Raw genomic sequence first — 26,286 nt, 5'->3', positions numbered from 1 at the left:
AGCTTTTGAGCGTAATTTAACAGCGTTCCCCCAACATTTGTAGCAGTCAAAGGAGGAAATAGAGGGATGAGAAGCTTAGAATGCCACCCTATCCGTCAATATAAGACTCTAGCATTTTCTCTTCGCGGAAAAATTTGCCTATGGAAAGCGAACTTTGAGTACGGACTCTTTCGGCGTATTGCTTAGAACTACGATACATCCAGACGACACATAGCTTTTAGCAGTGTTAGGTTTTGACCACCAGGTATCACCACGGCCATTCGCAGCCATATTATCCAAAGAGACATTCATCATTCCCTTTGTTTAGCGTCCCATTTCGTGGTAATCTTCAGCCTTTTCTTAGTTCATTCAACCTCAAGATTCCTGCTCAGCATTATCCATTTCCGCATAGTACTCATCTAAGCCATGACAATCGATCGACCCCACTCTTCATATGACAAGCCAATGTGCGTCGATGTTGCAACTCCTACATCTGTTTGATGTCGTTAGGTTCTAACTCGACGAATGGTCTCGGGGCGCGGCGTGGGAGAGAGATGGGTGAAGCCACCACACCAATGTCGCACATGATTGCGGAGATTGGAAGCACTAGAGGCGCTATGCAAGCTAGTGGCGTGGTTTTGGTCGGGCGCAGTGGTAATGACCCTGCGCAAGATAGGTGTCCCCTTCCGGGACACCGCCCCCCAACGATAACCTGCAGGGGCTGTGAGTTCGAATCCAGCCCTTGTCAGGAATTGATACTATGGCTGTTTCCCGAAGAATCGCCCGAAAGGCCGCGCAGCGTGGAAACCGTGAGTCCATCATCACGGAGTAAACCGCCCGGGGTTTCTGCACCCTCCCTCCCGAGGAGGGTGATCTTTTGCTCTTTTGTAATACTTTTGAGTATATTCTTACGTTTTGCTACGTGTTTATTCCAGCGGTGCGATTCTTTTCACTACCTATGCTACTCTAAAAACGAATAGGTGAGGTGCCTCAGGCCAGCTCACGAGCGACCTTGCGCACCTCCACACCTCCGATGCGTTGATGCTCCCGAATTCTTACGCGGTCGCCACCGACTGTTTTACCTTCGATCCAATGCCTTCCCTTAACCGTATTCCTCTACCTACACAAATCAATCACAGCTACGAGGGGCTGCGCTGACGATGGCATCGGGCTGAGCGATGTCATCGATGGACCCACCGAATCTCCTACTGATCTGAATACGCCCAGCGATGATGGCATGAACAAGGGCGAGCCGCGAAAGATAGTCCAAAGAGGGCGGCAACCCGAACGAAGGCGCTGAGCTCACCATTGTGTCCAGCGACGACGACCAGGGCATCCAAGCATCGGAGATGGAGAGTTTACCAAGATGAATGGAATTTCGTAGTTCTTGGGAGCCGGAGAAACATAAAGCAGCACCTACCGACAATTGGAAAAATCGTCAGACAGCCGTCGGAGCCCCGGGAGTCTTTCATGATCTCGACCCATATGTCTTGGAATAGAATCATGTGCCCCCAATATTTATGCGGAGAAGCTGTATAGGTATTACCCAACCAATCTCGTGGAGTTTTAATAAGCCGTTCTTGGTAACGGCTCGGAACGGGACTCGCCGGTGACCCCTGTCTTCCGAGGAGATGCAGATGTAGGTACAACAACATAGGACGCCGTTAAAGTAAGACTCGTATAGTAGTATTTCGGATGGCCTGATGATAGAAATGAGTCATGTCAACACAGCAGTCTTTTCGGGGTGAGATTTATTAAAGATGCCTTTTAAAGAGCGCTCGCAAGACCGACAATCTTGATATACACAATGTACAAAAGCCTAATTTTACAGCCAACCACTAAATAATCTCCTATCCTGAGCTTCTTAAGACGCTATTCTCGCAAGTCTACAATGACAGCTACTTGTGAGTGTCCTCGAGAATACTCGAAAAGAGTTTTATCTGACTACTACAGCTCCTCCGAAATTCCCCTTCGCCAGACCAGCCGCGGCAGAGCCTCCTGTGGAGTATGCAAGTCTTCGCGCTACAGAGCCTGTATCTCAAGTAGAGCTGTGGGACGGAAGTCATCCCTGGCTTGTGGTAAAATACAAAGATGTCTGCAGCGTACTGACAGACCAACGGCTGTCCAAAGTACGCCCTCTTCCACCTCGAATATTTTCAAAAGAAGACATATTTGTTGTCAATCAAACGGTTGACAACCTCAGGAACGTACTCGTCCGGGATTCCCGGAAATGAGTGCAGGCGGGAAAGCTGCGGCCAAAAACAAGCCTACCTTTGTGGACATGGATCCCCCTCAGCACATGCAGCAAAGGGGTATGGTCGCGCCTATTTTCACCAAAGAGAGAGTTGAAAACCTTCGACCTCATATCCAAGCCACTGTCGATCGAATGCTGGATGCCATGGTGGCAGCGAGAGGTGAAAATCCGGTTGATCTTGTCGAAAAGCTCGCATTGCCAGTTCCTTCCTATGTATGTCTTTTCGGTGCAGACTTCGTATGTGATACCAATGCTAATTGCGACGTGTAAGATCATCTACGGTATTCTGGGAGTGCCATTCGAAGATCTCGCCTACCTTACCGAGCAGAATGCAATTCGAAGCAATGGAAGCGCAACAGCGACGGAGGCATCGAGCGCGAACGAGTGCGTATTACCAGGCAGATTAAGCTTCCATACTTAAATCTAATTTCTTGCGTCCCTTAGAGAGCTCCTGAATTACCTCGGAAAACTCGTAGACCAAAGGTCATCTGAGCCAAAGGAAGATCTCATCAGCAAGCTAGACGTAGAGCAGGTAACTTCATTGACTCGTACATCCATCCATATATTGACTGGGTAAAGGTCAAGCCAGGGCATATCGACAAATCGGATGCAGTCCAGATAGCATTCCTCATGCTAGTAGCCGGTAACGCAACAATGGTCAACATGATCAATCTAGTAGGTATCCCTCAGCTGTCACTGACGTTGATCATTGACACGCTAGGGCGTCGTAACTCTCCTTCAATACCCAGACCAACTCGCCGACCTCAAAGCCGATCCGACTCTCGCCAAAGCCTTCGTAGAGGAGCTTTGTCGCTTCCACACCGGCTCTGCTATGGCCACACGCCGCGTCGCGAAAGTCGACGTCACGCTTGGCGGCAAGTTAATAAAGGCGGGAGAGGGCATCATTGCCTCAAACCAGTCTGCAAACCGAGATGAAGACATCTTTCCGAATCCGGATGTCTTCGATATGCACCGGAAGCGAGGTAACGAGGAAGCGCTCGGTTATGGCTGGGGAGAACATCGGTGCGTTGCGGAATGGCTTGCCCGTGCGGAACTGGAGATCGTGTTTGGTAAGTCTTTGTACTTTTCTCTCGGCCTATAGTTATGGGCGTGGGCTAATGAAGATGATGTGTCGTAATCATGTAGCCACGCTCTTTCAGAGACTTCCGAAACTCCGCTTGGCCATTCCGTTCGAAGAGATCAACTATTCGCCGCCAACCAAGGACGTTGGTATTACAGAGTTGCCAATTTTGTTTTGAGAGAAGAACGAAATTCCGATCTGGATTGTCTAGATAAGCCTGGCAGCTAACTTGGTGTATTGATACAAAATCTCCACTTATCTGTTGTCCGGTATTGCGAGGCATGAAGTTACGAAACCTACACTGTCTTTATATTTCACCATTCATTTCCTAGCTAACAATGCCATTTCTCGATGTCTGACGTACTAATATCAATCGTGCGATTTTGCTTACTTGTGGGCTGCCACCATTCGCGCTATCAGGGTAATGGCATATATATGCAGCCTCTCATTGGCTCATACGCTCGCATGGGTTGGAATAGGCCATACTAGCACTTCAACCGGAAGATACGGCGGCGAGCCAAGGAAACGCCAGCAGGGTAATTCGGTATTTCATCCGTTCTCTAACCTAGTTTTGCTAGGATATAAGCGATTACTTAACTTCCTTCCCATCCGGGGAATGATCCGAGTAGTATATGTAGTTATTCATATACCGGTTCTATCCCACTTTAATTTCGACTTCGAGCTCAAGGACTTTATATCTCCAGTGCCATTGCCACGTTCGAGAGCTAGGCTGAGTTTCCAATTGCTGTGCATTCGTTGATCATCATGTGGGGAAGCAATTGGGTTGCATTATTGGGGGCCGTACCATTGATTGGGTCGCCATTCGTCCAAGTCGAAGCAGCCCACACTCTTCGGCCTCAGAATGCCTCAATATGCGACGCAGGCACAAAACAATACACTGGCACTGTCGACGTTGGGGTTGGAAAGAGCTTGTTCTTTTGTGCGTGTCTGAGAAATGGTACCTTTGACCAAGATGTATCCGCTAATCTCGAGTATTTAGGGTTTTATGAGAGCAGAAACGATCCAAAGAATGACCCTCTAATTCTTTGGATGACTGGGTACGATGAGTTTTGTATGTAGTAGATTTGCCGGCAACTACTGACTAGTTTAGGGGACCAGGTGGCTCTTCGTTGCTTGCCGCCTTCACTGAATGGGGACCTTGTCTGCTTACTGCGGATAGCAGCTCCACGTACTACAACAACCACAGCTGGGTCAATAATGCCAATGTGGTCTTTTTAGAGTAAGAACATCCTTTCAAATCTAGACACCTATCTCTTCAGGCCTCAGTCATCTTCAAATTCCCCATTTTCCCATATATGGTAACTAACACCTTTCCTTTCATCCAGCCAACCCGCCGGCGCTGGCTTCTCAAACACCACCTCCGAAGCCGCCCTCGTCGGCGGCCTCGCCCCCGGCTCCGTCGACTTCAACACATTCTTAAACCTCTTCTTCACCGAAGTCTTCCCGCAATATGCATCCAACGACTTCCACATCGCCGGAGAATCCTACGCGGGGCACTACATCCCCTACTACGTGACGTACATCGAGAAGCTAAAAGCGAAGAATTCATCCGCCGCATTCCCGGGCATCATCGAATCCATCATGCTGTTCGACGCAGCCGTGGACTCGTTCTCCGCGCTCGACACGGGCTTCTACGATATGCTCTGCGAGGGCCCGGAGGGGGATATCTTCAACCAAACGTATTGCGATTCCATGGCTAATGCGGTGCCTGAGGTTGAGCGGCAGGCGGCGGTGTGTAGGGACACCTATAACGCGACGTACTGCCTTGAGGCACAGGGGTATTCGGGCGATGCGCTTGAGAAGGGGTTTAACGAATTAGTCGACTTGGGGATCCGGAATCCGTATCATCGTGAGTGCTAACATTCAACCAACTTCCCACGTCTTCTCTACGATATGACGCTAATCCGCCTTTCAGTCTACCGCGGCTGCATCCAGGAACCCCTCTGCCTTCCCGCAGACGCGGGCAATCTAACCGTCTACTTCAACAAACCAGGGATCCAAGCAGCGCTCGGATACAGTGACTACTTCTACAGCCCAACCAACAACACCATCGTCGTCGGCTTCATAGAAGGCGGCGATGACACCATCCCCGCAAATCGTGAGATGACCTACATCTTGAACCAGACGGCTATCGATGTGCTGGTGGTGAATGGCGCGCTTGACATCGCCGTCAATCTCCCCGCTCAAAAGCGGATCTACGATGAGCATATTCCGTGGAAGAATCAGGCTAAGTTCCGGACACACTCGTACGTTGACTGGTTCTATGACAAGCATATTGGGAACTTTACGGCGCCAGTGCGGACGAAGGGCGGGCAGACGAAGAACACGGAGGGTCTGGTATTTGTGACTGTGGACGATGCGGGGCATATGGCGCCGGCAGATCAGAAAGAGGCGGTGGAGTCGGTGGTTAAACTCTGGATTCAGGGGAAGATTGGAGAGTTGACTGTATGAGCGGGTATTGGAGAGTAATAGCATATGAGGGAGGATCTGGAGCGCTAGATCGTTGCTTTCGCTGATACTGAAATGGCCTCAATGATAGATGCCTGAGATATACAGTCCTGTAACGGACTAGATTCCATATAGTACCTTGAATAAGCCGCAGGTGGCCTTTAGCCATGCAATTAATGGGCTCCTGTAGCTACATCCGAAAGCCTACTCGTATATGGGCTCTCCCTCGCTCGCCTTCAGTGGCAGCAGCGACATCTCCCCTTTCGACATATCAACAGCGACCTCATCCGTCATCTTCTCCGTGACATCACGTGTGCAGAGCGCAAAGCCCAGAGCGATGAGGGACGACGCCATACCGAGCAGATAGATGATACTATGAAACAGCCATAGTCAGCAGACGCACTTTCCAGATTGACAGCGGGCTTACCGGAACGCGTGCATGTAAACATGTTTCAAAGCCAAGACTCCCGCATCAATGACCTGTGGAGTAATTCCAGGCACTTGCAGCAGCGCCGCTTGCTCACCTGCCGCCAGTGCTAGGATAAAAGCGGGAAGCGATGTCATTGGAAGGCCGAGCCGGAGCACGGCTTTTGAGATATCCTTGACTAGATCTTTGCCAACGATGCTATCGATGATTGTGTAGTAGAAGGAGACTAGACGATTAGCAACAACACGACATCATGAAGGTACGAGAGACTCACCAATAAAAGCTAATCCCATGCTCATCGAGATCTGAAGCGCCGCTGTCGCCGTCGCAATAGACTTATCCGCAACCCCGAACTGAGCCATGATAATACTCAGCACTCTGTTATAACCACTACAGGTTGCGGCCAGCAACGAGTATGCGTGCCCCGGAGTAACGGTACTAGGAGTCATAGTAGCGAGTAGGGCGACGAATAGAGCTAGTAAGAAGGTTGAAACGGACAGCTGGATCTGGGTATGTCCAATTCTGCGTGCCAACAACCCGCATGCGATTGCTCCAAAGATTTGGCCGAAGCCGGATGGAAGCAGGAGGACGCCTTGTCGGATATCGCTCGTAGCGTAGAGGGTTTTGACGTGCGTAGGATAGATCTGATCAACAGCGGCGTAACTGTATCGAATGTAAGCGCATGCCGGAGGTTGAAACGGGGCATATCATAGTTACCCAAAGCTAGCAAAAGCGGCGTTCCCGAGTATATGGCCGTAACTGTAGTTGAGGGTCAGCTTAACAACTCGTCTTTGCTAGCTGATGGCATACCCTCTAAGATTATGAAACATCCCTTTGGGGAATAGCGGGCGCTTTACGAACCAGTTCTCTGGAATGCAGTGTTAGCATCAGACAACGAGGAGTTTGCATAATCATATTTACCCCAAGTAGCAAGGATGATCAAGGACAAGAGGCCGAACATAAGAGGTACCAGCACGGCAGCTGTGTCCCACCCGTGAGTCTTGAAGCCTCCCCAAAGAAGAGCGATGCACAAAAGAATGGTGAAAAGCTAAAAGGGTTTCGTTCTATACCCAGAAATGGCACCAGAGATACTGTAGCATACCGATAAAAGCCAGAAACCAACCCAATCGACTCGTAAGGCAGCTTTAAGTACTACACTTGGCCTTCTCCAGGTAACTGTGCAGTTTCGGGTAGGAGGAAGGTAGAAGAGTGTGACTAGGATTAGCCCTACTACGTTGACGATGATGTTCGTATAGTAGACCCATTTCCAAGTAGTGTTTCTGACGACGAGGGTCCTCGTTAGCAAGGCGCACATATGGGATATAATATGTATTAAGGCGTTTTACTCACTTCATAATCGTGGCTCCTACGATATAGCTCGTGGCTACGAAGGGAAGAGGGCAAATGTAAAGCAGCCCTATGAAGAGTAAGTTAGGCTGTATGTGGTAGCAGCTAGTAAAAGATTACCTTGTACTGCCGGTCTACGCTTATGTGGCACTACCTCGGAGACGATAGCGACCGCATTTCCCAGCTGGCCGCTACCTATCCCTTCAATGAGCGTACCTATTTGCTTTTAGTCTCGGGTCTATCGCAAAGTTATGATCATGAACCCATTTCGAACTTACCGAGGATAATCTTCCAAATGGAATCTACTGTGCAACATATAATAGAACCAACTATCGTAACGATAAAGCCGCTGATCAAGTATGACTTTCTCCCGTACTTGTCGGATAATGAACCTATTCATCTCGTATCAGCATCGGTTGCGACCATGCCCCTTTTTAAAGAACGGGTACTTACCGGATAACACCCAGAAAATGAGATTTACACTCCTCAATCCTAGGCCAATCCAATAAATATAGCTTCTCGAGCCCAGCTCGGTGCTGATCGCAGATTGTATAGTCGAGGGCATCAAGAAGAGCATCTCCATCGAAATATAACCGAAAATGACGCCCTATTTCAGCTCTGTTAGATACGATAGATTGAAATACTAGATAGGTGTCCGAACCGTGAGCCCTAGCCACGTCACAACCCCTCGCGGTCCAGCATTTGGCCAACCAGGTGTCGTGGGAGCTCCTTCGGCGATGTGCTCTTTTCGAGAGACACCATTCTCATTCTTTGAATTTACGCTTCCGGACGAGGTCTGCGGCTTTTCGGGGTCCATTTTAATGAAAACGTAGTCGATAGATGCTTCTATGACTTGGCGGAAGAAATATATTGGAGACTAGGGAGTTATCCCTCGCTGGCTTTATATGACATGATTTCGGATGATAAAAGAGAAGGTGGGGAGGCGGATAACAGCGTGTGTTATTTCCGTAACTTTTTAGAGTCCAGGGTAGGTATTCGAGCTCACGGTGAGGGTATGGCCAGCGACTAGTATCACAAGTGGTAGGGATGTGAAGGATCAGCCTTATAAAGGCCTTCATTGGCTTCTGCTTATGACCGAAAGCGGACGTTCTGCTCGGACTGAGTTTAGCTCCCTATATTTTGTTGCTTAGTGAAGCTGCCTCGTTTTAGTGATGAGGTTACGACGGCGTCTTCGCTTTAGCTCCCCCACAGTAGCAGCCCGGAGGATGCATATTGTGGGGAAATTGTAGTTTGTGGAGATAACCAGGGCTGGGGTGTGGACGTAGGCGGCCTGGCCAAAGCATTTGCACAGTGCTGCGTTGTGCAAATTTTGAAGCGTATCAGAGCCGTGGGACGTCCGGGGTCCGATGGCGGACGTGATCATATACATTGTCACCAGCCCAGGGGTCGAGTCACTAGGGTCTGATTCAGTACGTGCGACGAGTTTGTATGAAAGAAGAACACGGAAAGATCTGCGACGGAATTGAGGGAAATATAATTTCCATTTGCTCACTTGTGCCGAGAAACTGGCTTGGAGAATGCTACGATCTTATCGAGATCATGGACCTGCAGCTAAAATGAAAAGTCTGAGGAAGGCCGATCACGAAAGCCTATCGCAAGACCCCTCGGCTCTTGAATATGAAAACTGGCTCCCAGGGAATAGTCCTGTACAGGTTCAGAACACTATTGAAGTTCGGCAGGATACGATGAAAGTCAGGGAAATAAAGACGCCAAACATGATCTATGTTGATGAAGTCTGAGAAAGACCTAGAATATCGAGGTATAGGTCTTCCAAGGTACTCGTCAGTATCTGAATATCCTACTTGGTGTCCATTGCCTTCAGTCCCTCAATGAAATCAAACCGCAGATCATTCCAATCCTCAATACCTATACTCACCCGTAACATCGTATCCTCGACTGTGTTGTCGCTCATCCGCCGCCACTCGATCAGTGACTCTACACCGCCGAGGCTCGTGGCATGATGGAATAGTTTTAGCTTGCTAGGGAGTGACCTAGCAGCAGTTGAGTCCGCCAACCATATAGCAAACACCGCAGGCCCGCCGTTTGGCATCTGCTGCGCCAAATAGCTATCCTTCTGGAGGCTGGAATGGGTGACTTTCACCACATGGTGCTTCACCAAATCAGCTTCTTCTCCTGTGATCGATCCCCTAATACAACCGTCGAGCCAGGCGACTAGATTATCCGCATTCTTGCTCTGTCTCTTTACTCGCAATTCCATTGTCCTGAGACTCCGGATTCCAAGCCAGCCTTCGAGGTTGCCCATGACGCCTCCAAGGAACAACCTCTCTAGTCTCATCTCAAGAGCCCTCTTGTCGCCCTCGACGCCCGGCTTTACAGCCAGGATTCCACAGAGCATGTCGGAGTGACCCCCGACATACTTTGTCCCGGAGTGCATGACTATATCGGCGCCCCAGGCGAACGGATCTTGCAACTGCGGCGGGCCAAACGTCGAGTCGACACTCAACAACGCGCCTCGAGCATGGGCACGCTTTGCGTACTTCTCAATTTCATATGACTCACCGGTAGGATTGAGCCTTCCATCTTCTGTCAGTGCAAGTCGGTGGAAATTTGGCCAGATCGGAGCTTACGGCGTTTCTAGGTGAACCAGATCTCCTTTCCCTAGGCCAGCTTTATCCCATTCCTCTTCGCTGGCATGCAGATCAACCGTCTTTACACCATGCATCTTCTTATGTAGAGAAATGACTCCATGGCACCCGTGATATCCGCCTGAGACGGCAATGACCTTGGGAACCACGCTCACCAATAAGGCATGAAACGCCGCAAGGCCACTAGCGTACACCACGACATTGGTGGATAGCTTCGTGGTGGAAGTTGCGGTAAAGCTAGGAAAGAGGAGTGATGCGAGCGCAGTTTCGAGGCGGCTGGCATTAGGGGCGGCGAGACGGGAGTACACTAGTGGCGCATCTGTACCAAGAACCTCGGGTGTGAGTTCTTCATCCGCTTCTGGGGAGGGGATGAGTTGAAGGGGATCAGAGGGGTAGCGGTAGGTGGTGGACTAAACGGAGGGGCACAGTTAGCACGCGGGTGAACGGGAGAGCTTGGGTATATATACCAAATGTATTGGCGGTGCCACATCTGTCGTATTGCTGCAGACATCGTCGGCGTGGATGGCGAGGGTCGCCGGCTGGTAGCTTGGTGGCATTCTCGTAATGTCTGGCCTTTTCTATATAGATGGCGGCACGGTATAAGAGACGTTTAAAATGTATTCTAGAGTTTACTTGACTGTTTTGAAATGAGTGAATGAATGAATGGGTCTTTGCTCGGCAGCGTGAGGGAGATAAGGGGGAATGAACACTTGAAGCTACCTTTGTACAATGCCGTGTCGGAGCATTTCACGCCCTGCGAGGTCGGGCCGCGCCATGAGTGGGACGGCGCGAGACTGATTACCTATCGAGGATGGCGTGCGAGAGTGCATGGAGTGGCACGAGTGGGTCGTCGCGGCTTGAGTCAAGGTTCTGGAGCAAGCGCGACCTGATTATAATTCGGTACGAGCGACGCGGCAGTGCTCCGGTGATGCGGGGTACATTTGCCCCTCCATGGACTGACGAAAATTTTCAGGGTCGAGCACGACGAGATTGGCATCACGATTGTGCAGACTCGATGTTATACAGAGGATAGATTGAGTAGCTGGAGGTAGTTTGGCCGTGTCATGGACTGTGCCGTGCCTACTACCGGATCCGTAACTTTTCAAGCCAGCTGCTTCCGTTGACCCACTGCTTCACGCCTCGCCGTCCACTCCATGCTCCACCCACGAGCTTATATCTAGAGCTGGCCCGCATCGACGATGGTGACGGCACCCTTGGGGGCACCGGATCCGCTGCCGACGGCCTCAATGGACCTGACAACCTTGTAAGAAGCAGTGTCACCGTCCGGCACTTGGCCGAAGACGACGTGCTTCGAGTCGAGCCAGCTGGTGACGACCGTGGTAACGAAGAACTGGGAACCGTTGCTATTTGAAGTGGTCAGTTAGCATGTTGCAATGCCGCCGGGCCCCCAGACTAGGGTGGGTGCTTACGTGTTGGGTCCAGCGTTGGCCATGGACAGTAGGAAGGGCTTGTTGTGCTTCAACTTGAAGTTCTCGTCGGCGAACTTCTCGCCGTAGATGGACTTTCCACCAGTGCCCTGTTTGTAACGTTGTTAGCTGGTCGCTTTTGAGCACGAGCGGATGGCAAGCAGCGAGCTCGGTGAACAGCAAGACTTACGTTGCCACGGGTGAAGTCGCCGCCCTGGAGCATGAATTCTGGGATCACACGGTGGAACTTGGATCCCTTGTAGCCGTAGCCCTTCTCGCCGGTGCAGAGAGCACGGAAGTTCTCGGCCGTCTTGGGGACGACATCATCGAAGAGCTCGAAGTTGATGCGGCCGGACTGGGCTGTAGACACCACGTCAGCAATTGATAGATGGAGTAAGGGCCATGGGCATTGAGATGGATTCGACGATGATAGTCGATGATAGAAGTCATGGCGCAGGCTTGTTGCTGAGGCACAGTGGAGCGAGGGGCAAAGGGACGCTTACATGAGGGTGCTCCCTTCTTGGTGATGGTGCCCTTGGAGTCGACCTCGATCTCAGGGCCGGTCCAGGTAACGTCGAAGAAGACTTTGATGACCATATTGGGATTGGTGGTGGAGAAGAATCGAGATGAGAGGAATCGAGTTGGTGGTGTGTGGTGGAGAGAACGCAATGAGCGAGAGAGAATGAGGGGCATGGTGGGGCTTTTGAGGGAGAGCTGGGCGCTGCAAAATGCCAAGGTTAGCGCGTCACATCATGCCGATGGACAGCCACCAGGGGCCGCGTTCATCAATGCAAGCTGCGGATGCATCTCCAGCTGAAGGATCCCGAACCTGGAAACCGCCCGAAGTTACAGCTGGGGAGAGGCGGGCATTCACTTACTGGAGGGCGCTGGATGCTGGTTTGCGGGGGCGTGAAGCTGCGAGCTGGGGACGAGCGGACGGCCGGCGTCAAGCTGCGGCGGAGGACTGCACAAGACGAAGCGGGACTATGCAATGACGAGAGAGGCACTCTAATAGTACAAGAATGAACAGCGATGGCAGACGTCTGTAGACTGATGGAGGCGCTGGAGAAGATTTTTGAGATGGCCGGCCCCTAGAATAGCTAGGAACCGCACAAGCCAGCCCGTGACATGCCTGGGCATCAAGATTGAGAATAGATATCGAATCGATGAGCGATACTATCTGGTTGCGATGATCACGATCCGATCTAGCTTTTAGCGATCGCTACAAGACCAGATCTCGAAGTGGTTGGATGCCGCTGTTGAGTATTGTCACGTGATCTGTCAAGGAACCGGTACTCCAGGGCCGACTCGAGAATCAGCCACCACCTCCCGTCGCCTTTCATAAACCCCACCGACAACAGAGCCTCCTGCCGCCACGCAAGATGGATTTCTCCAGTCTGAAGGACAAAGTGAGCAATCTCACGCTCTACGACCTCAAGGCGGGCGTGCGACAGGTCCAAAATGGTGAGTGTGCTCCTGGCGTGGCCGACCGCTTCAGTCGTTGGAGGTGCTAACCACTCTTCAAGCCGTGATGAACTACACTGAGTGAGCACATCTGCATTAATCTATCCTCTCGCCCACCTCGCCGCTATCAGATTTCTCCCGGGCTTCAACGCGCATCCTCATGAGTCTTTGATGAATCGCCGCGCCTGCCTCCGCAATCCCAACGATCAGTATGTAGCTAATCCCCTGTTTTTAGGATGGAGGCGAAGGTTCGCGAGGCCACAAACAACGAGCCTTGGGGTGCCTCCTCGTCCTTGATGCAAGAAATTGCGGATGGAACCCACAGTTAGTGAGTTGGGCGCGAACTCTTGGTACATCTTCGCGAGGCTAACCTCAACAGTCAATTGCTCAATGAGATCATGCCGATGATATACAAGCGTTTTACGGAGAAAGCGGCGGAAGAATGGCGCCAAATCTACAAAGTGGGAAATAACCTCTTTAATTCCTGGCCTTCCTAACCACCTATACAGGCTCTCCAATTGCTCGAGTTCCTCATCAAGAATGGTTCAGAACGAGTAATCGACGATGCGCGGTCACACCTCTCCCTCCTAAGGATGCTCCGGCAGTTCCACTTTATTGACCTGAACGGCAAGGATCAAGGAATCAACGTACGCAACCGCTCGAAGGAGCTAGCAGAACTTCTCAGCGATGTCGAAAGGATTCGATCTGAGCGAAAGAAGGCCCGGGCCACAAGAAACAAATACGGCGGTGTCGAGGGCGGTATGGGCGTGGGCATGGGAGGAAGCATGGGGGGCAGCATGTCAGGAGGTGGTGGTGGAGGAGGAGGAAGCCGGTACGGAGGCTTTGGCAGCGAAGAGGCTAGTGGCTACGGAGCCTATAGCGGAGGCGTCTACGGCGATGGCGGCGGATTCGGAGGCAATACTGGGGGCTTTTCGGATACCTCATCCCGAAGAGACCGATTCGAGGAGTACGACGAGTACGATGAGGGAGCTGTCGCTGCGCCAGGCCGAAGAAAAGCAGACGCCCCATCAGCCTCAACTGCTGTGAAGCGGGAAGCGAAGAAAGCCGAGCCTCCCAAGCCGAAGGAAGCGGAAGTTGACCTGTTCTCGTTTGGAGACGATGATCCAGCGCCCGCCTCTACATCCAGTGGCAAGCAGAAAGCAGCGGCGCTCACCGATTTTGGAGCGGACGACGACGATTTTGACGATTTCCAGGCTGCGCCGCCACCAGCAGCAGCACCCACATCGCAAGCGTCCTTCAGCATTGCACCGCCGGGATCCACGTCAACCACTACCTCATCGACCCAATTCGCCCAGCCTCAACCTCGCTCTGGCACTCAAGGCGCAAATATCAACGATCTCTTCGCATCTATCTCTCCCCCTCCAAGCAACGCAACAGCGTCACCTGCTCTTGCATCTGCATTCTCTCCTCCAGCTATACCACAGCAATCGCAGCCTTATCGTCCTGCCGGCTTCCAGTCCGCTCAACCAAATTACTTCACTTCCGTGCCTCTCGCGGCAAGTAGCACCCCGGCTTCGAGTACCACTACCCTAGGAGTCCTGTCTCCTTCTATTACTAAAAGCACGCCCGGGGCTAAACCATCTGGCGGGGATGCATTTAGCTCATTGCTCGGGGGAACTACTATTAAGAAGACCGGCACACCAACCCAGAAAGTCACATTAGCTGACATGGCCAAGCAGAAGTCTACCGCGGGGATCTGGGGTGCGCCGTCATCTACCGGCGCTAGCCAGCCGGGCGCTGCACCAAAGGCGGGCAATGGCCTTGATGATCTATTAAGTTGATGTGCTTTGAGTCTTATTGTCGTTACTATTCGAAAGCATGGCGCGATAAGGTAACGGGGTTTGAATATTGCACGATGGGGAGAAAGGAAAAGGACGAGCCTGAGATTGAACAATTCACAATGAAACTCCAAATACGTTCTATGTATTCCTGCAGATTTTAGCTCGCTGCTTAGGTACTTGCTAAGAACAAGGAAACTTCCTTCGCTTTGTCCTATCTCTTGAAGTTGTGCAAGAGATCGTGAATATCCATCTTAACATAAAATGGCGGGGTGGGAAACACGTGATGGGCGGCCAAATCTCGGGTTTCACTTAAATCGACTCCGACTCATCAATTCTACAGAGCCACTGAACTTTGTTACGGCAGGAGATCAGAGACATACGGACCAGACCACAATCATGCCGGCCCCTCGCGGCCCAGTGCCAGTGCTGGAGAAACGCGACCTCCCCCAGGAAGTCCTCAATTTGCTCGACGAGAAGCCCACCGTCCACACCAGCGAAGACTTCCCAGATGTATCTCAACCAGAGATCAAGGCCGCAATTGACAAGCTGAGATCGCGGTCCATGCTGCAGTATGAGACGTCGGACACGGAACAGGTCGTTCTAACTGCCGAGGGCAAGGGAATCTGTGACGAAGGGAGTCACGAATATAAAGTGTGGGATGCGGTGCGGCAGAGCGGCAGGCTGCCAATAAAGGAGCTTCCGGTAGGTCTATGACCAGCTACCAAGCATATTGAGGCTATGAACGAGAGCGTATACTAATTATTTTTTCTAGAGCCATGTTGGCGCGGACTCGGCGAAGGTGGGGCAGGGAAATGCCTTCAAGAACAAGTGGATAAAAAAGGATGGAGACGCGCTGGTATTGCTGGCAAAAGAAGTAGAAGACCAAGCCCGGATCACATTACAAAACATACAAGAGACGAAGACATTGGGTGACGCAAAATTACTGGCAGACCTTAGGAAGAGGAAGCTCGTCACGCTATCCAAAGTCATAAGCTATACGGTTACGAAGGGACCAAAATACGCAAAAGAGATACCGGAGGAGATTACAGATCTGACAGCAGATATGCTCACGAGCGGCGCATGGGAGACTGCGAACTTCAAGCCCTACAACTTTAACTCTCTGGGAGCGTCGCAGAATGCGGGGGCTTTACATCCTCTGAACAAAGTGCGGACAGAGTTCCGAAACATCTTCTTCAGCCAGGGCTTCGTTGAGATGCCTACTGGACAGTAAGGCACTCTTGCTACAATCTTCTGGATTCTACTAACGTACACATAGCTTTGTCGAGTCCGGTTTCTGGAACTTCGACGCCCTCTTCGTCCCTCAGCAACATCCAGCCCGCGACATGCAAGATACCTTCTTCATCTCCGACCCTGCCAAGGCCGACAAACCCGGCCCAGATCCCGAGACAGAAGCTCAGATGGATGCTATGGAAGCAGGATCCCGTAAGCTCTTTGCCACGGCTACCAAGAAGGAAATTAAGTCGCGCGATTATGAGCAATACTGGAACAACGTCAAAGAAGTACATCAGAATGGTGCCTTTGGGTCTGTTGGCTACAGGTATCCCTGGTCTGAAGATGAGTGCCTCCGTCTCGTCCTACGCACACACACCACAGCAGTATCAACATGGGTGCTCCACCGACTTGCGGAAGATCCCAGGCCTGCCCGCTACTTCTCGATAGACCGCGTCTTCCGGAATGAGACGGTGGATGCTACGCATCTTGCCGAGTTCCACCAGATTGAGGGCGTGATTGCTGACTTTGGGCTGACACTGGGCGGCTTGATGAAGTTCCTGGAGGACTTCTTCTCGAAAATGGGGATCGAAGATCTGCGCTTCAAACCAGCCTACAACCCTTACACCGAGCCATCGATGGAGGTCTTCGGATATCATGTGGGGCTGAAGAAGTGGGTTGAGATCGGAAACAGTGGCATGTTCAGACCAGAAATGCTGGAGCCTATGGGTCTTCCCAAGGACTTGCGGGTGTACGGATTTGGGTTGAGTTTGGAACGGCCGACCATGATCAAGTATGGAGTGAGCAACATCAGGGAGCTTCTGGGTCACAAGGTCGATCTTGACTTCATTGAGAAGAACGCGGCTGTGCGGCTGGAGAAGAATTAGGAGTGGAGATTCCCGTCCATGGTACTCGTAGACCGAGCTAGGGGGTTGTGGCACTTTTCGACTAGTCGAATGAGGGTAGACTACAGCTTAGAACTGTCAAAATCCAACATATGTACCCTATTTCCGAGCGCTGTTATGGCATTCGTAGGGTGACTTTGGTCAATCAGAACCGATAGATCGGTTACCGAAGCCTTTGGTGCGTGTCCATGTTGCTCCGAGGACGGCGGTATGTCCTCAGAACAGGACGAGTCAAGAAGTGCTCTTGGTAGCCTTAGTCTCATGTTGTCCTCCGTTGTTGCCGTTCTTCAATCTTAGCTGCTAACTGCGCATCTCCCTTCCCTTTCCACTCCCTATAATTCGACGAGACACCCTTTATCCGCTCCACATATCCAACCTTCTGCCCCTTCATGAGCGCCAACCCGTCTTGTAACAGTCCATAGCTCAGCCCGGCCACCAACCCCATCTTCGCCGTCCGCGCCGCCGTCGGAAGCGGGAATTTATCTGCACACACCCCGTCAGCAACTCAACCCATCCCCTCAAACCTCAAGAACATAACTCACTCCACAAACTCCACAAGCCCGCCGTCCCCAACCCCGCGACCAGACTCCCAAACGCATCCCGCACCCCGCTCACGTCTGCCTCGCCCACGCCCAGCTCGTCCACCCCCTCCATCCCACTCACCGTGCGCCCCGCCCGCCACGTCGCTCGGAACACGTCCACGCTCTCTTCGCACACGTAGAATACCCCCGCCCACACTCCCAGCATCGTGCCCTTGCCGACGCCCTCCCGCAGCCCGGACTTTAGTCGGTAGTAGTTCTTGGATTTGTGGTATAGGTACCAGCCTTTGCCGTCGGTGGGCAGGCGGTGCGCGTTCTCGGCGCGGAAGCGCAGGCCGGCGGTGCCGCCGCCGTGGGACATGCCGAGGGTCAGGCCGGTGAGGAAGGCGGCGGTCATGGCAATGGTGAGGCGTTGTTCGAAGGGCATGCTGAGGCGGTCGGTGGAGCGGCGGGGGGTGGAGGTGGTGGGTGAGGTTGTGGATGTTGGCGAGGTTGAGGAGGTTGAGGAGGGGTGGGGTGGGGTGGGTATGGAGGTTGTAGAAGCCATTGCGATGGACTGGGTTAGTGGTGAAGGGTCGTGAAGGTTGTAATATCGTTGGGTTCTGTAGAGTGCTATGTAAAGCTTGAAGGATGCTCCACTGCTCAGTGGATGGGTAGAAGTTGAGGCGTGAGGCGGAAAGTCAATTGTAATTAGAAGAAAAGCGGTGTTTTAAGCAGTTACATTGAATTGAAAGTAGGATGATACAGCAATTGCACACCTAAGGAAAAGTAGACGTCCATTGAGGAGCTTCAATGATCTCGGAGGTGTGAGCGGACTTCTCCGTTCTATTGGAAAATTACGGCATCAGGCTACTAAACTTTCGATCATACCAAACCACGGTAGAGAATAAATTACACTAGCGCGAAAAAGTGTCCGCGCACCGCTACAAAATCTTCTGGCCGCGCTTCTGGTCCTCTTCTTCTCTTGGGAAAACACTTCTGTTTCCCCCGCCGACTGGTTGTTTCTCAATCGTCGTCGTTTCTTTACGTGCCCTACATCGCGCTTCTTGACCTGCCTCTGGAAGCTTTCTTCTCTCCTCCATGGCTATTCTTAACGGCAACTCGACGGCGAGCCCCTCCTCCAAGGTCGAGGATTTCCACGCCGCCCTGGACATCCTCAAGAAGGACTACCCTGAGCGCGATGGCATCGATGTGAAGACCCTCATAGACTCGCGTCTCAACGGTGGTCTCACGTACAATGATTTCCTCGTTCTCCCGGGTTACATTGGTACATCACCTCGCGCGCCTGGTGGACTTTTCTTCGTGTCGCTTTAGCTAACACGCGTAAATCTGCAGGCTTTCCAGCCTCTGAAGTCACTCTTGATACCCCTGTCACCAAACGTATCACCCTAAAGACCCCGTTCGTCTCTTCTCCCATGGATACGGTCACCGAGCACTCCATGGCCATCCACATCGCCCTCTTGGGAGGTCTGGGTGTTATTCACCACAACTGCTCGCCAGATGAGCAGGCAGAGATGGTCCGCAAGGTCAAGCGCTTCGAGAATGGCTTCATCCTTGACCCCGTCGTCATCTCGCCAAAGACAACTGTCGGGGAGGCGAAGGCGCTGAAGGAGAAGTGGGGATTCGGAGGCTTCCCTGTCACTGGTGAGTGCAGATCTTCACTATGAGCAATTTCTGTACCCGACGGGTACATGTCATGATGATCAAACTCATTTTATAACTTTCGTTCATCTGAAGCGACTCTGTCGTGCTGTGGACTCCATGATACTTTCTGAACCCTATCTCTCCATCGTATTGTCTCAAAACAACCCAGTTTGCACCATACTGACGTTTATGTGCATCAGAAAACGGCACCCTACGATCGAAACTTGTTGGTATAATCACGCCTCGTGATATCCAGTTCCACGCCGAACTTGACGACCATGTCACCGCCGTGATGTCGACCGACCTAGTCACAGCTCGTACTGGAATAACTCTCAAAGAAGCCAACGAGCTTCTTAGCAAGTCCAAGAAGGGAAAGCTACCAATCATTGACGAGAACGGGAACTTGGTTGCCCTTCTATCTCGTTCTGATTTGATGAAGAACCTTCATTATCCTCTTGCTTCAAAGTTACCTCACTCTAAACAGCTCATCTCCGCTGCCGCTATTGGCACTCGACCAGAGGATAAGAACCGTCTGCAGAAGCTCGTCGATGCCGGACTAGACATTGTAATCCTCGATAGCAGCCAAGGAAACAGCATGTATCAGGCAGAGATGATTAAGTTCATCAAGGAGAAGTACCCGGGTCTCGATGTGATTGGCGGAAACGTCGTCACCCGTGAGCAGGCCGCTACTCTCATTGCCGCCGGTGTCGACGGACTTCGGATCGGTATGGGCAGTGGCAGTGCTTGTATCACCCAGGAGGTGATGGCAGTTGGCCGACCACAAGCCGCCGCTGTCTACAACGTTACCCAATTCGCCAAGCGCTTTGGCGTTCCTTGCATCGCTGATGGTGGTATTCAAAACGTTGGCCACATTGTCAAAGGTCTTGCCTTGGGCGCCACCACTGTAATGATGGGCGGCCTGCTCGCCGGAACTACCGAGTCTCCAGGACAATACTTCGTCAGCCGCGAGGGTAAGCTTGTTAAAGCGTACCGCGGCATGGGCAGCATCGATGCCATGGAAGACAAGAAGGCCGGCGCTGGTAGCAAGGATTCAAAGGCCAGCAATGCTGGTACTGCCCGGTATTTCTCCGAGGGTGACCGACTCTTGGTCGCTCAAGGTGTCTCTGGATCTGTGCTTGACCGGGGTTCTATCACGAAGTTCGTTCCATACCTCATAACTGGTGTTCAACACTCTCTCCAGGATATGGGCGTCAGGAGCGTCACGGAACTCCATGATCGCGTCGAGGATGGCACTGTGAGGTTCGAGCTGAGGACTGCAAGTGCTCAGGCTGAGGGTGGTGTCCATGGCCTCGAGAGTTTCGACAAGAAGCTATACTCGTAGAAAAGTGAGTTTTTGGGAATGGCGTTGTGGGTCAGTGAAAGGGCGGAATATTTCTCACAGCCATCTAGATGGCTTATAAAGTCGAACGATTAGATATGGAGTAATGATTGATATAACGAGGAACGTCTGGTTCAACTGAAGCTTTTGCTAGTCACTACGTGTACCACGCCTCGCCTAAATCTTGTGATGATGATGACAAGCACTACCAACTAATAGATGGCCCGAGGATGAGATTCTTCATTCGACTTAGATCAAATTCTCTCAAAACCCTGGATATATCCAAAATTTCGGACGGGTTTGAGATGTTAGAACGGTCGTGGAAGTTACTCTGGCCAGTTGGAAATCTGGCCGGTTGGAAATGGAAGCTAGACCGGAGTCTGAATTTCACACTCGACACTAGGGAAAGAAACAGGCCAATCCGAACTTCACTCTGACCGATGAAAGTATGAGAAGATTCTTAACATGAAGGGGCTTCTAATATTTTGGAACCCACGCTTTACTCAATGCTAAGAGTTACCATGTTGCTCGTCTGGAACTTCCACTTTCTCGCGCTCATCCCTTTTTTACACCCACCCCAGAAATTGTTCATTTCGATCTTTGCCCACGATCTTGTCGTATGCAACTTTCTTTGCCTTCCTCGCCTTAACGTGCACACTATCGGCTTGTGATGCAAGAGCACGAGCACGAGCTGAAGCGCCCCACGCGCCTCAAGCACCTTGTGAACCGTTCGCGTCCCGCTTGTGTATCAGAGTTGGCTCTGTTCCTACCCTTGTACCTTTCGTGCCTTGTACGTAGCATCGATTTTCCCATGGGAACTGCAAAATTGCAATCATGAGGTCATCGCGTCCCACTTGCTCCTTCGCCCTTCCTCCAAGAGGAGCCTCTCAGCGGCTCTCTCTCCTAGAGCAGACGAAGCGCGCACCCCGGTAGTTCGTAGCTTTTATTCGGAAGCTTGACTGCTTCGCTTTCTCTTCATCCATTTCTCCGCGTGATCATGCACCTTTTTCTGTCTCGTTTTGTGCTAATTGTCTCAATCCTCGTCCATGCTTGCGCACAAGATACCCTCACGATATTTCCAGCTGCCAATGTTGCTGATGCGGCCGGCGTCTCCTCGCCTCTCAGCCCGTCTTTTGCTGGATTTGGCATTGAACCCTCCAATCTCTACTCTTTCACCGGCGGGGACAGGCCGAACCAATTCTCCGTAAACCTCCTCCAGAATCTTGCTGATTACGCTGGCGCCCCTCCTCATATCCGGCTAGGAGGGAACGCCGGGGACTTGATGATATACGACTCATCATTCGATGATTACAGCTTGAAGAACAATCCGAACGCAGTCGGGCAGGGGAAATATGCGAGCGATTCCATGATCTTTGGACCCTCGTATTTCAAAGCTCTAGATCGGTTTCCCGGAGGCACTCCAATCACATACGGACTGAATCTTGCGTATTCAGAAGCAGACTACGTGGAAAATATTGTGAAGGAGGCTGCTGCTGCGCTGAAGGATATGACGAACGTGAAACTAGCTTCGTTCGAAATTGGAAACGAACCGGATCTCTATCTCCAGAACGGCTTTCGCACTGGGACGTGGGATGGGCAAGTTTACACCCAGGAATTTCTTAATCGCGCCGCATCAGTGTACGATCAAGTACTGAAACCAGCTGGATTACCGTCCAGTTTCTTCGAAGCCCCAGCAACAGCATCCACGATAGGGACTACTTTCGAAATCAAACAGCTAGTCCAGAACGGGCTCATTGCCAATACAAACGGGTCCCAGTATATTAGCGCATGGAATCAACACGACTATTTCTACTTCATTGACGTATCAGACTATCCGCTCAACCTAGACGACCTTATGAATCTTGACAACACGAATACGCAATTCGCATACTGGGAAGGCCAAGTCACAGAAGGGCTGAAGACTGGCCTGCCCTACGTCCTACGTGAAATGGCCAGCGTAGGGCCCATTGGCAAGGATGGCATCAGCGACACCTTTGGAGCCGCCCTCTGGACCCTGAACTTCTTCCTCTACGCCGCTTCCCTGAACATCTCCTCAGTGCAAATGCACATGACGGACAACTCAAATGCAAGCGCTTGGCAACCAATCACTATGTATGGCAACGACCCTCATGTGCGCCCGCAATACTACGCTCACGCTGCCGTCGCCCAGCTCATTGGGAACGGCAACGGGACGACCCAAATCGGCGTCTTGAACACCAACGATGCTTCCGGCTCATACTCTGGTCGTATCCGCGCTTATGCCGCCTATGCATCTGGCGAGCTTCGTTCCCTCGTCCTCATCAACAGCCTTCAAGCAAACTCGTCCGACCCCTCGAAGGGCGCCTACATTTTCAATATCTCGCTCCCTAACTATCAGGGTGACTCCCTCTTCCTCTCCTACCTCACTGCCGACGGCGCCGACTCGCTCTTCGGCACAACCTGGAACGGCATCTCCTTCGAAGACTCAAATGACGGTTCGCCTAAGACGGTAAATAAGACCATAGAAACTCTACCCATCGGCCCAGGCGGGAAGGCATCTATCTCAGTACGCGATTCACAGGCTGTTGTCGCAAATATCGGATCGCTGCTTGGTTCTAAGGTTCTGCCGGCGCAGGCTCCCACTTCGACCAGTGGCTCGAAGAGCTCAGAGGGTGCGAAGAAATCGACTGCGGTGTCTGGAGTGACAGCTATGGCGACGGCGGCGATTAGTGCGGCTGTGACTACTACGGCAGTGTTGAGCGCGAAGCCGACAGGAGTCGGTGTGCGCGGAGGGACGGCGGAGCGGATGTTGCCCCTTTTGGTGGTGGTTGGGGCTGTGGTATGGGGTGCTTTTTGTATGGCGTAGGGGAAAGGTATCATGATAGACGTCTAGTCAGCAGCTACCTACCTACGAAGCACAACCGCTGGCCTGAAGCTGATGCCCTTGTCTTCGCAAGTTGTGAGGTAGTCACAATGTCATGTGCAGAGACGTTTCTACACCACTTTTATTCATCATCGCAAGTATGTACTCTATGTACTCCTTTTCTTGGCTCTATCTTTTTCCTCTGAGGTTCTCTCCATACAGATTCATCTGTGTTTTTGGAGCACGCCATCTCGTATATGGCTGCTCTCAGATATCATGCCGAGCGTTCTTGCTCATGTGACGGATCCTTTCGCCATACTAACCCGTCGTAAGTTACATACGACAATTCACAGACTTACTCAAGACTTACATAATGGAAGATAAAAGGAATAGGAACGAAGCAAATCGCTATCCCACCAAGGAGCGAATTTCCAGGCCCAATACCAAGTCGATGAAAAAGCGCTGGTGCCTACACATCCACTAGTCAACCCCAACCCCCAGCAACAAGTCTCCACGAACTTACAAACAGCGGAAAACTCGCCCCAAACGAAGCGCGAAAGAGTGCATTCCCCGCAAATATCGACGCCGGGTACGCCGGGTACCCCATCCCTAGGTAATTAAACACCGGGTTGAACAGCGTTACCACGCCGACGGTGAAGAAACTGGAGCCGATGATGGGCATGATCCAGTGGATGCTCTCCTTCGCGGACCAGCCGTACCAGAACAGGCAGATAGGGAGAGCGGCGGCGCCCAAGAACATCGGCGGCAGCAGCATCTCGGGCTTGAACGAGGGGTCCGTGAGGCGGGGGGTTATGCGGTATCTCACCCAGAGCAAGAAGAGTGGGACAGTGATGATGGCGCCGACGAAGATTCCGAGGAAGACGAGGCCCTGGGCGCCAGAGTCGAAGCCGTAGATCCCACCGAAGACGAGCGGGAAGGACTCGAACCAGAGGAACAGTACGCCGTACAGGAGAGCGGTGTAAAGGTCCATGAAGAACACGATCGGCTCGGAAAAGGCCAGCGTGAAGGCTCGGCTGAGGATGACCAGGTCGTCGCGTAGGGTGTGGTGTGCGGCGTCGATCTCAGACTGACTGCGTAGCCGCTTGTCTCCTGTCGCTTTCCTCAACCGCTTCGCGCGCTTGAGAAGGATGTTCGCGGCGCTGGTTTCGGGCAGCAGGAAGAAGAGCATCAATAGCACGCATGCGTCCAGCCAGGTGAATACCCAGATGGTCCACCGCCAGCCTTTGGCTGGTGCTACGAAGCCGCCGATGATGGGGCCGAAGACGGGGCCGAGGACGCCGAACGAAGAATAAATACAAATACCATATAAGACCCGAGCTGGGTCGTAGACGTCCATTAGGGTGGCGCCGCCGGTTGAGAGGGATGGGCTGCCGCAGAAGCCGGTTAGGAAGCGGAAGATGAGGAACATGGGCATGTTGGTGGCGAAGCCGGTGGGGAGTTGGAGTAGGACGAAGGCGAGCAAGGTGTAAACGTATATGCCGTTTCTCCCGAGCTTTGGGAACTCGGATAGGGGGGACCAGAGCATAGGGCCGATGCCGTAGCCGCTGGTAGAGAGAAGAGGGAGTGTGAGCGAATAGGCATGTCAAGGGGATGGGGGATTGGGAGAAGGATTGGGAGGCTCTTACACGGTGTAAAGGGAGAGTCCTAGTGTTGCTACAGTCTGGCTGACTCCGAAGTCCTTCATGATATCTCCTGCGCCGGAGATGTAGACGGAGCTTCCAATGTAGACTGAGAAGTTGAGGATACAGATTTGGAATCCGATCAGCAGCTTCCAGCTATCTGGCCAATTCTGGGGGTTCTGGCGTTTGCGTGAGAAGTGCTCATTGCGTCATTCATGAAAGCAGATACCTCTGGATCATTAGGGCCGTACCAGTCTACCAGATGAACGTCTTTGCCATCTTCGACATATTTATCACTCAGATCCTGTATTTCCAGGTCTTGCGGAGAAGCACTGGTTTGCTCTCTGTTTTTATCTCGCTGGACTGACTTCTCCCGTAGCGAAGGGTCGATTTCGTCAGAGTATCGAAATAGTTTGTTGCGAGATAGGAGGCGTACGAGGTGGCCAAATTGGGTATCGCGGAAATGATTGGCCATTTTGATGTCCAAGACAACGGGGCAGCTTATGACATTTGACGGGCTTTCCCCCCCACACGGAGGTAGAGTTCCAATGCATTTATAGAGATTCGAGTTATGATATAGTGGTAACTCTTGCGATTAAATCGCTGTGCCGCATTGCATAGCATTGATGAAGCGAGGAAATACATCGGAGTTACGTGGGACTGAGTGGAGGTAAAGGTTGTTAACCCCGAAGAATTTTCAGGCGTTCCGTCGATTATTAAGGTAATTTATGAAAGTGGCACAGAAGCGAATTGCAAATACAAGAGGGTGGAAGATAGTCCAAGAAAGGTACCCTACATGTACTAGGTCTCCGTGGAATCAGGCGCCAAGACCGTAGCCTAAGCCTGTTCAATAGCCGAAACAGGCTGGGTCTGAGATTAGTGAATTGCCTTTAAGTCCGAACCTCCAGATTTTGTTGTTTCTGGGACTTCAATAGAGAAAGAAGGTAAGCTAAACCCAGCTTCAGTCACACTTGAACATTCTAAACTATCAGTGACATTGATGTACGCTTGCCCGTCACGGACACTAATCTTCTCGAGTAAGTAGTTCATGAGGTTGAGAATGGCGAGGCGGTCAAAGACATGAGGAAAAAGTTTCTATGAAATGATATTAGATATTATACTGGGTATCAAAAGAGTCCATCCATCCATTAAACCAGACCAGAAATATGTCTGCTCGCCGTAACTCATGCAATCATTACCCCATGCTTCGTTAACATCATAAATAGCCATTCCAGCCCGCTCAAAAACTTCGATTTCTTTCATCTATCTT

The 26,286-nt window shown here is 51.7% G+C and overlaps 11 protein-coding genes across 11 annotated transcripts; 6 read left to right on the top strand and 5 right to left on the bottom strand.

The window, feature by feature from the left end:
• The first annotated feature begins 1,710 nt into the window (after nt 1-1,710).
• BDZ99DRAFT_458278 (cytochrome P450 55A1) lies at nt 1,711-3,518 on the top strand. The gene is made up of 8 exons (XM_033718880.1): nt 1,711-1,883; nt 1,933-2,108; nt 2,183-2,446; nt 2,505-2,617; nt 2,678-2,765; nt 2,813-2,908; nt 2,955-3,303; nt 3,380-3,518. The coding sequence occupies exons 1-8, from the start codon at nt 1,871-1,873 to the stop codon at nt 3,490-3,492; spliced, it is 1,212 nt and encodes a 403-aa protein (XP_033583365.1). The 5' UTR covers nt 1,711-1,870; the 3' UTR covers nt 3,493-3,518.
• A 483-nt stretch (nt 3,519-4,001) lies between these two features.
• BDZ99DRAFT_407167 (alpha/beta-hydrolase) lies at nt 4,002-6,007 on the top strand. Its single transcript, XM_033716470.1, has 5 exons — nt 4,002-4,254; nt 4,315-4,372; nt 4,426-4,554; nt 4,661-5,184; nt 5,251-6,007. The coding sequence occupies exons 1-5, from the start codon at nt 4,080-4,082 to the stop codon at nt 5,784-5,786; spliced, it is 1,422 nt and encodes a 473-aa protein (XP_033583364.1). The 5' UTR covers nt 4,002-4,079; the 3' UTR covers nt 5,787-6,007.
• BDZ99DRAFT_514990 (MFS general substrate transporter) lies at nt 5,988-8,374 on the bottom strand (the record flags this gene model as incomplete). Its single annotated transcript, XM_033724929.1, has 12 exons — nt 5,988-6,156; nt 6,211-6,436; nt 6,485-6,873; nt 6,928-6,969; nt 7,021-7,078; nt 7,132-7,258; nt 7,313-7,490; nt 7,561-7,627; nt 7,678-7,773; nt 7,836-7,949; nt 8,011-8,164; nt 8,219-8,374. 12 exons carry the CDS (start codon nt 8,372-8,374, stop codon nt 5,988-5,990), a joined length of 1,776 nt encoding a protein of 591 aa, XP_033583363.1.
• A 698-nt stretch (nt 8,375-9,072) lies between these two features.
• Nucleotides 9,073-10,854, bottom strand: BDZ99DRAFT_433607 (cystathionine gamma-synthase). Its single transcript, XM_033717408.1, has 3 exons — nt 10,652-10,854; nt 10,167-10,594; nt 9,073-10,112 (listed from the first exon to the last, which is right to left on the bottom strand). Exons 1-3 carry the CDS (start codon nt 10,739-10,741, stop codon nt 9,377-9,379), a joined length of 1,254 nt encoding a protein of 417 aa, XP_033583362.1. The 5' UTR covers nt 10,742-10,854; the 3' UTR covers nt 9,073-9,376.
• A 163-nt stretch (nt 10,855-11,017) lies between these two features.
• On the bottom strand, nt 11,018-12,785 carry BDZ99DRAFT_458274 (uncharacterized protein). The gene is made up of 5 exons (XM_033718879.1): nt 12,490-12,785; nt 12,115-12,332; nt 11,802-11,971; nt 11,615-11,721; nt 11,018-11,548 (listed from the first exon to the last, which is right to left on the bottom strand). Exons 2-5 carry the CDS (start codon nt 12,302-12,304, stop codon nt 11,362-11,364), a joined length of 654 nt encoding a protein of 217 aa, XP_033583361.1. The 5' UTR covers nt 12,305-12,332; nt 12,490-12,785; the 3' UTR covers nt 11,018-11,361.
• A 161-nt stretch (nt 12,786-12,946) lies between these two features.
• Nucleotides 12,947-15,180, top strand: BDZ99DRAFT_433601 (ENTH-domain-containing protein). Its single transcript, XM_033717407.1, has 5 exons — nt 12,947-13,075; nt 13,138-13,156; nt 13,311-13,403; nt 13,455-13,536; nt 13,585-15,180. The coding sequence occupies exons 1-5, from the start codon at nt 12,994-12,996 to the stop codon at nt 14,875-14,877; spliced, it is 1,569 nt and encodes a 522-aa protein (XP_033583360.1). The 5' UTR covers nt 12,947-12,993; the 3' UTR covers nt 14,878-15,180.
• A 47-nt stretch (nt 15,181-15,227) lies between these two features.
• Nucleotides 15,228-17,377, top strand: BDZ99DRAFT_407155 (phenylalanyl-tRNA synthetase-like protein alpha chain). Its single transcript, XM_033716469.1, has 3 exons — nt 15,228-15,579; nt 15,650-16,104; nt 16,154-17,377. The coding sequence occupies exons 1-3, from the start codon at nt 15,274-15,276 to the stop codon at nt 16,992-16,994; spliced, it is 1,602 nt and encodes a 533-aa protein (XP_033583359.1). The 5' UTR covers nt 15,228-15,273; the 3' UTR covers nt 16,995-17,377.
• Nucleotides 17,272-18,098, bottom strand: BDZ99DRAFT_566230 (uncharacterized protein; the record flags this gene model as incomplete). Its single annotated transcript, XM_033727563.1, has 2 exons — nt 17,272-17,495; nt 17,555-18,098. 2 exons carry the CDS (start codon nt 18,096-18,098, stop codon nt 17,272-17,274), a joined length of 768 nt encoding a protein of 255 aa, XP_033583358.1.
• Nucleotides 18,099-18,522: 424 nt separating this feature from the next.
• On the top strand, nt 18,523-20,667 carry BDZ99DRAFT_458271 (inosine-5'-monophosphate dehydrogenase-like protein). Its single transcript, XM_033718878.1, has 3 exons — nt 18,523-18,818; nt 18,887-19,195; nt 19,396-20,667. Exons 1-3 carry the CDS (start codon nt 18,632-18,634, stop codon nt 20,535-20,537), a joined length of 1,638 nt encoding a protein of 545 aa, XP_033583357.1. The 5' UTR covers nt 18,523-18,631; the 3' UTR covers nt 20,538-20,667.
• Nucleotides 20,668-21,531: 864 nt separating this feature from the next.
• On the top strand, nt 21,532-23,459 carry BDZ99DRAFT_566228 (uncharacterized protein; the record flags this gene model as incomplete). The annotated part of the gene is made up of 1 exon (XM_033727562.1): nt 21,532-23,459. The coding sequence occupies one exon, from the start codon at nt 21,532-21,534 to the stop codon at nt 23,377-23,379; it is 1,848 nt and encodes a 615-aa protein (XP_033583356.1). The 3' UTR covers nt 23,380-23,459.
• Nucleotides 23,460-23,643: 184 nt separating this feature from the next.
• On the bottom strand, nt 23,644-25,198 carry BDZ99DRAFT_375836 (MFS general substrate transporter; the record flags this gene model as incomplete). Its single annotated transcript, XM_033714997.1, has 4 exons — nt 23,644-23,694; nt 23,747-23,845; nt 23,900-24,941; nt 25,023-25,198. Coding segments are annotated over 4 exons (1,368 nt in total), but the record flags the coding sequence as incomplete, so codon positions are not given.
• Between the last annotated feature and the right edge of the window lie 1,088 nt (nt 25,199-26,286).

The sequence above is a fragment of the Mytilinidion resinicola genome, assembly GCF_010093595.1.
Source record: "Mytilinidion resinicola strain CBS 304.34 unplaced genomic scaffold BDZ99scaffold_2, whole genome shotgun sequence".
Taxonomy (NCBI): domain Eukaryota; kingdom Fungi; phylum Ascomycota; class Dothideomycetes; order Mytilinidiales; family Mytilinidiaceae; genus Mytilinidion; species Mytilinidion resinicola.
This window is presented reverse-complemented; position numbering and strand designations above follow the sequence as displayed.

Coding starts and splice junctions, on each gene's coding strand:
- BDZ99DRAFT_458278 (XM_033718880.1), top strand. Junction 2,109..2,182: donor CAGACCAACGGCTGTCCAAA/GTACGCCCTCTT, acceptor TGACAACCTCAG/GAACGTACTCGTCCGGGATT. Junction 2,766..2,812: donor GCAAGCTAGACGTAGAGCAG/GTAACTTCATTG, acceptor GACTGGGTAAAG/GTCAAGCCAGGGCATATCGA.
- BDZ99DRAFT_407167 (XM_033716470.1), top strand. CDS start 4,080: ATGTGGGGAAGCAATTGGGTTGCATTATTGGGGGCCGTACCATTGATT. Junction 4,373..4,425: donor CTAATTCTTTGGATGACTGG/GTACGATGAGTT, acceptor TGACTAGTTTAG/GGGACCAGGTGGCTCTTCGT. Junction 4,555..4,660: donor GCCAATGTGGTCTTTTTAGA/GTAAGAACATCC, acceptor CCTTTCATCCAG/CCAACCCGCCGGCGCTGGCT.
- BDZ99DRAFT_433607 (XM_033717408.1), bottom strand. CDS start 10,741: ATGCCACCAAGCTACCAGCCGGCGACCCTCGCCATCCACGCCGACGAT. Junction 10,595..10,651: donor TGGCACCGCCAATACATTTG/GTATATATACCC, acceptor CCCTCCGTTTAG/TCCACCACCTACCGCTACCC. Junction 10,113..10,166: donor CTGGTTCACCTAGAAACGCC/GTAAGCTCCGAT, acceptor AGAAGATGGAAG/GCTCAATCCTACCGGTGAGT.
- BDZ99DRAFT_458274 (XM_033718879.1), bottom strand. CDS start 12,304: ATGCCCCTCATTCTCTCTCGCTCATTGCGTTCTCTCCACCACACACCA. Junction 11,972..12,114: donor CAAGAAGGGAGCACCCTCAT/GTAAGCGTCCCT, acceptor TGGTGTCTACAG/CCCAGTCCGGCCGCATCAAC. Junction 11,549..11,614: donor GCCAACGCTGGACCCAACAC/GTAAGCACCCAC, acceptor CACTTCAAATAG/CAACGGTTCCCAGTTCTTCG.
- BDZ99DRAFT_433601 (XM_033717407.1), top strand. CDS start 12,994: ATGGATTTCTCCAGTCTGAAGGACAAAGTGAGCAATCTCACGCTCTAC. Junction 13,404..13,454: donor GCGGATGGAACCCACAGTTA/GTGAGTTGGGCG, acceptor TAACCTCAACAG/TCAATTGCTCAATGAGATCA. Junction 13,537..13,584: donor AATGGCGCCAAATCTACAAA/GTGGGAAATAAC, acceptor CCACCTATACAG/GCTCTCCAATTGCTCGAGTT.
- BDZ99DRAFT_407155 (XM_033716469.1), top strand. CDS start 15,274: ATGCCGGCCCCTCGCGGCCCAGTGCCAGTGCTGGAGAAACGCGACCTC. Junction 15,580..15,649: donor TGCCAATAAAGGAGCTTCCG/GTAGGTCTATGA, acceptor TATTTTTTCTAG/AGCCATGTTGGCGCGGACTC. Junction 16,105..16,153: donor GTTGAGATGCCTACTGGACA/GTAAGGCACTCT, acceptor ACGTACACATAG/CTTTGTCGAGTCCGGTTTCT.
- BDZ99DRAFT_458271 (XM_033718878.1), top strand. CDS start 18,632: ATGGCTATTCTTAACGGCAACTCGACGGCGAGCCCCTCCTCCAAGGTC. Junction 18,819..18,886: donor CGTTCTCCCGGGTTACATTG/GTACATCACCTC, acceptor GTAAATCTGCAG/GCTTTCCAGCCTCTGAAGTC. Junction 19,196..19,395: donor CGGAGGCTTCCCTGTCACTG/GTGAGTGCAGAT, acceptor TATGTGCATCAG/AAAACGGCACCCTACGATCG.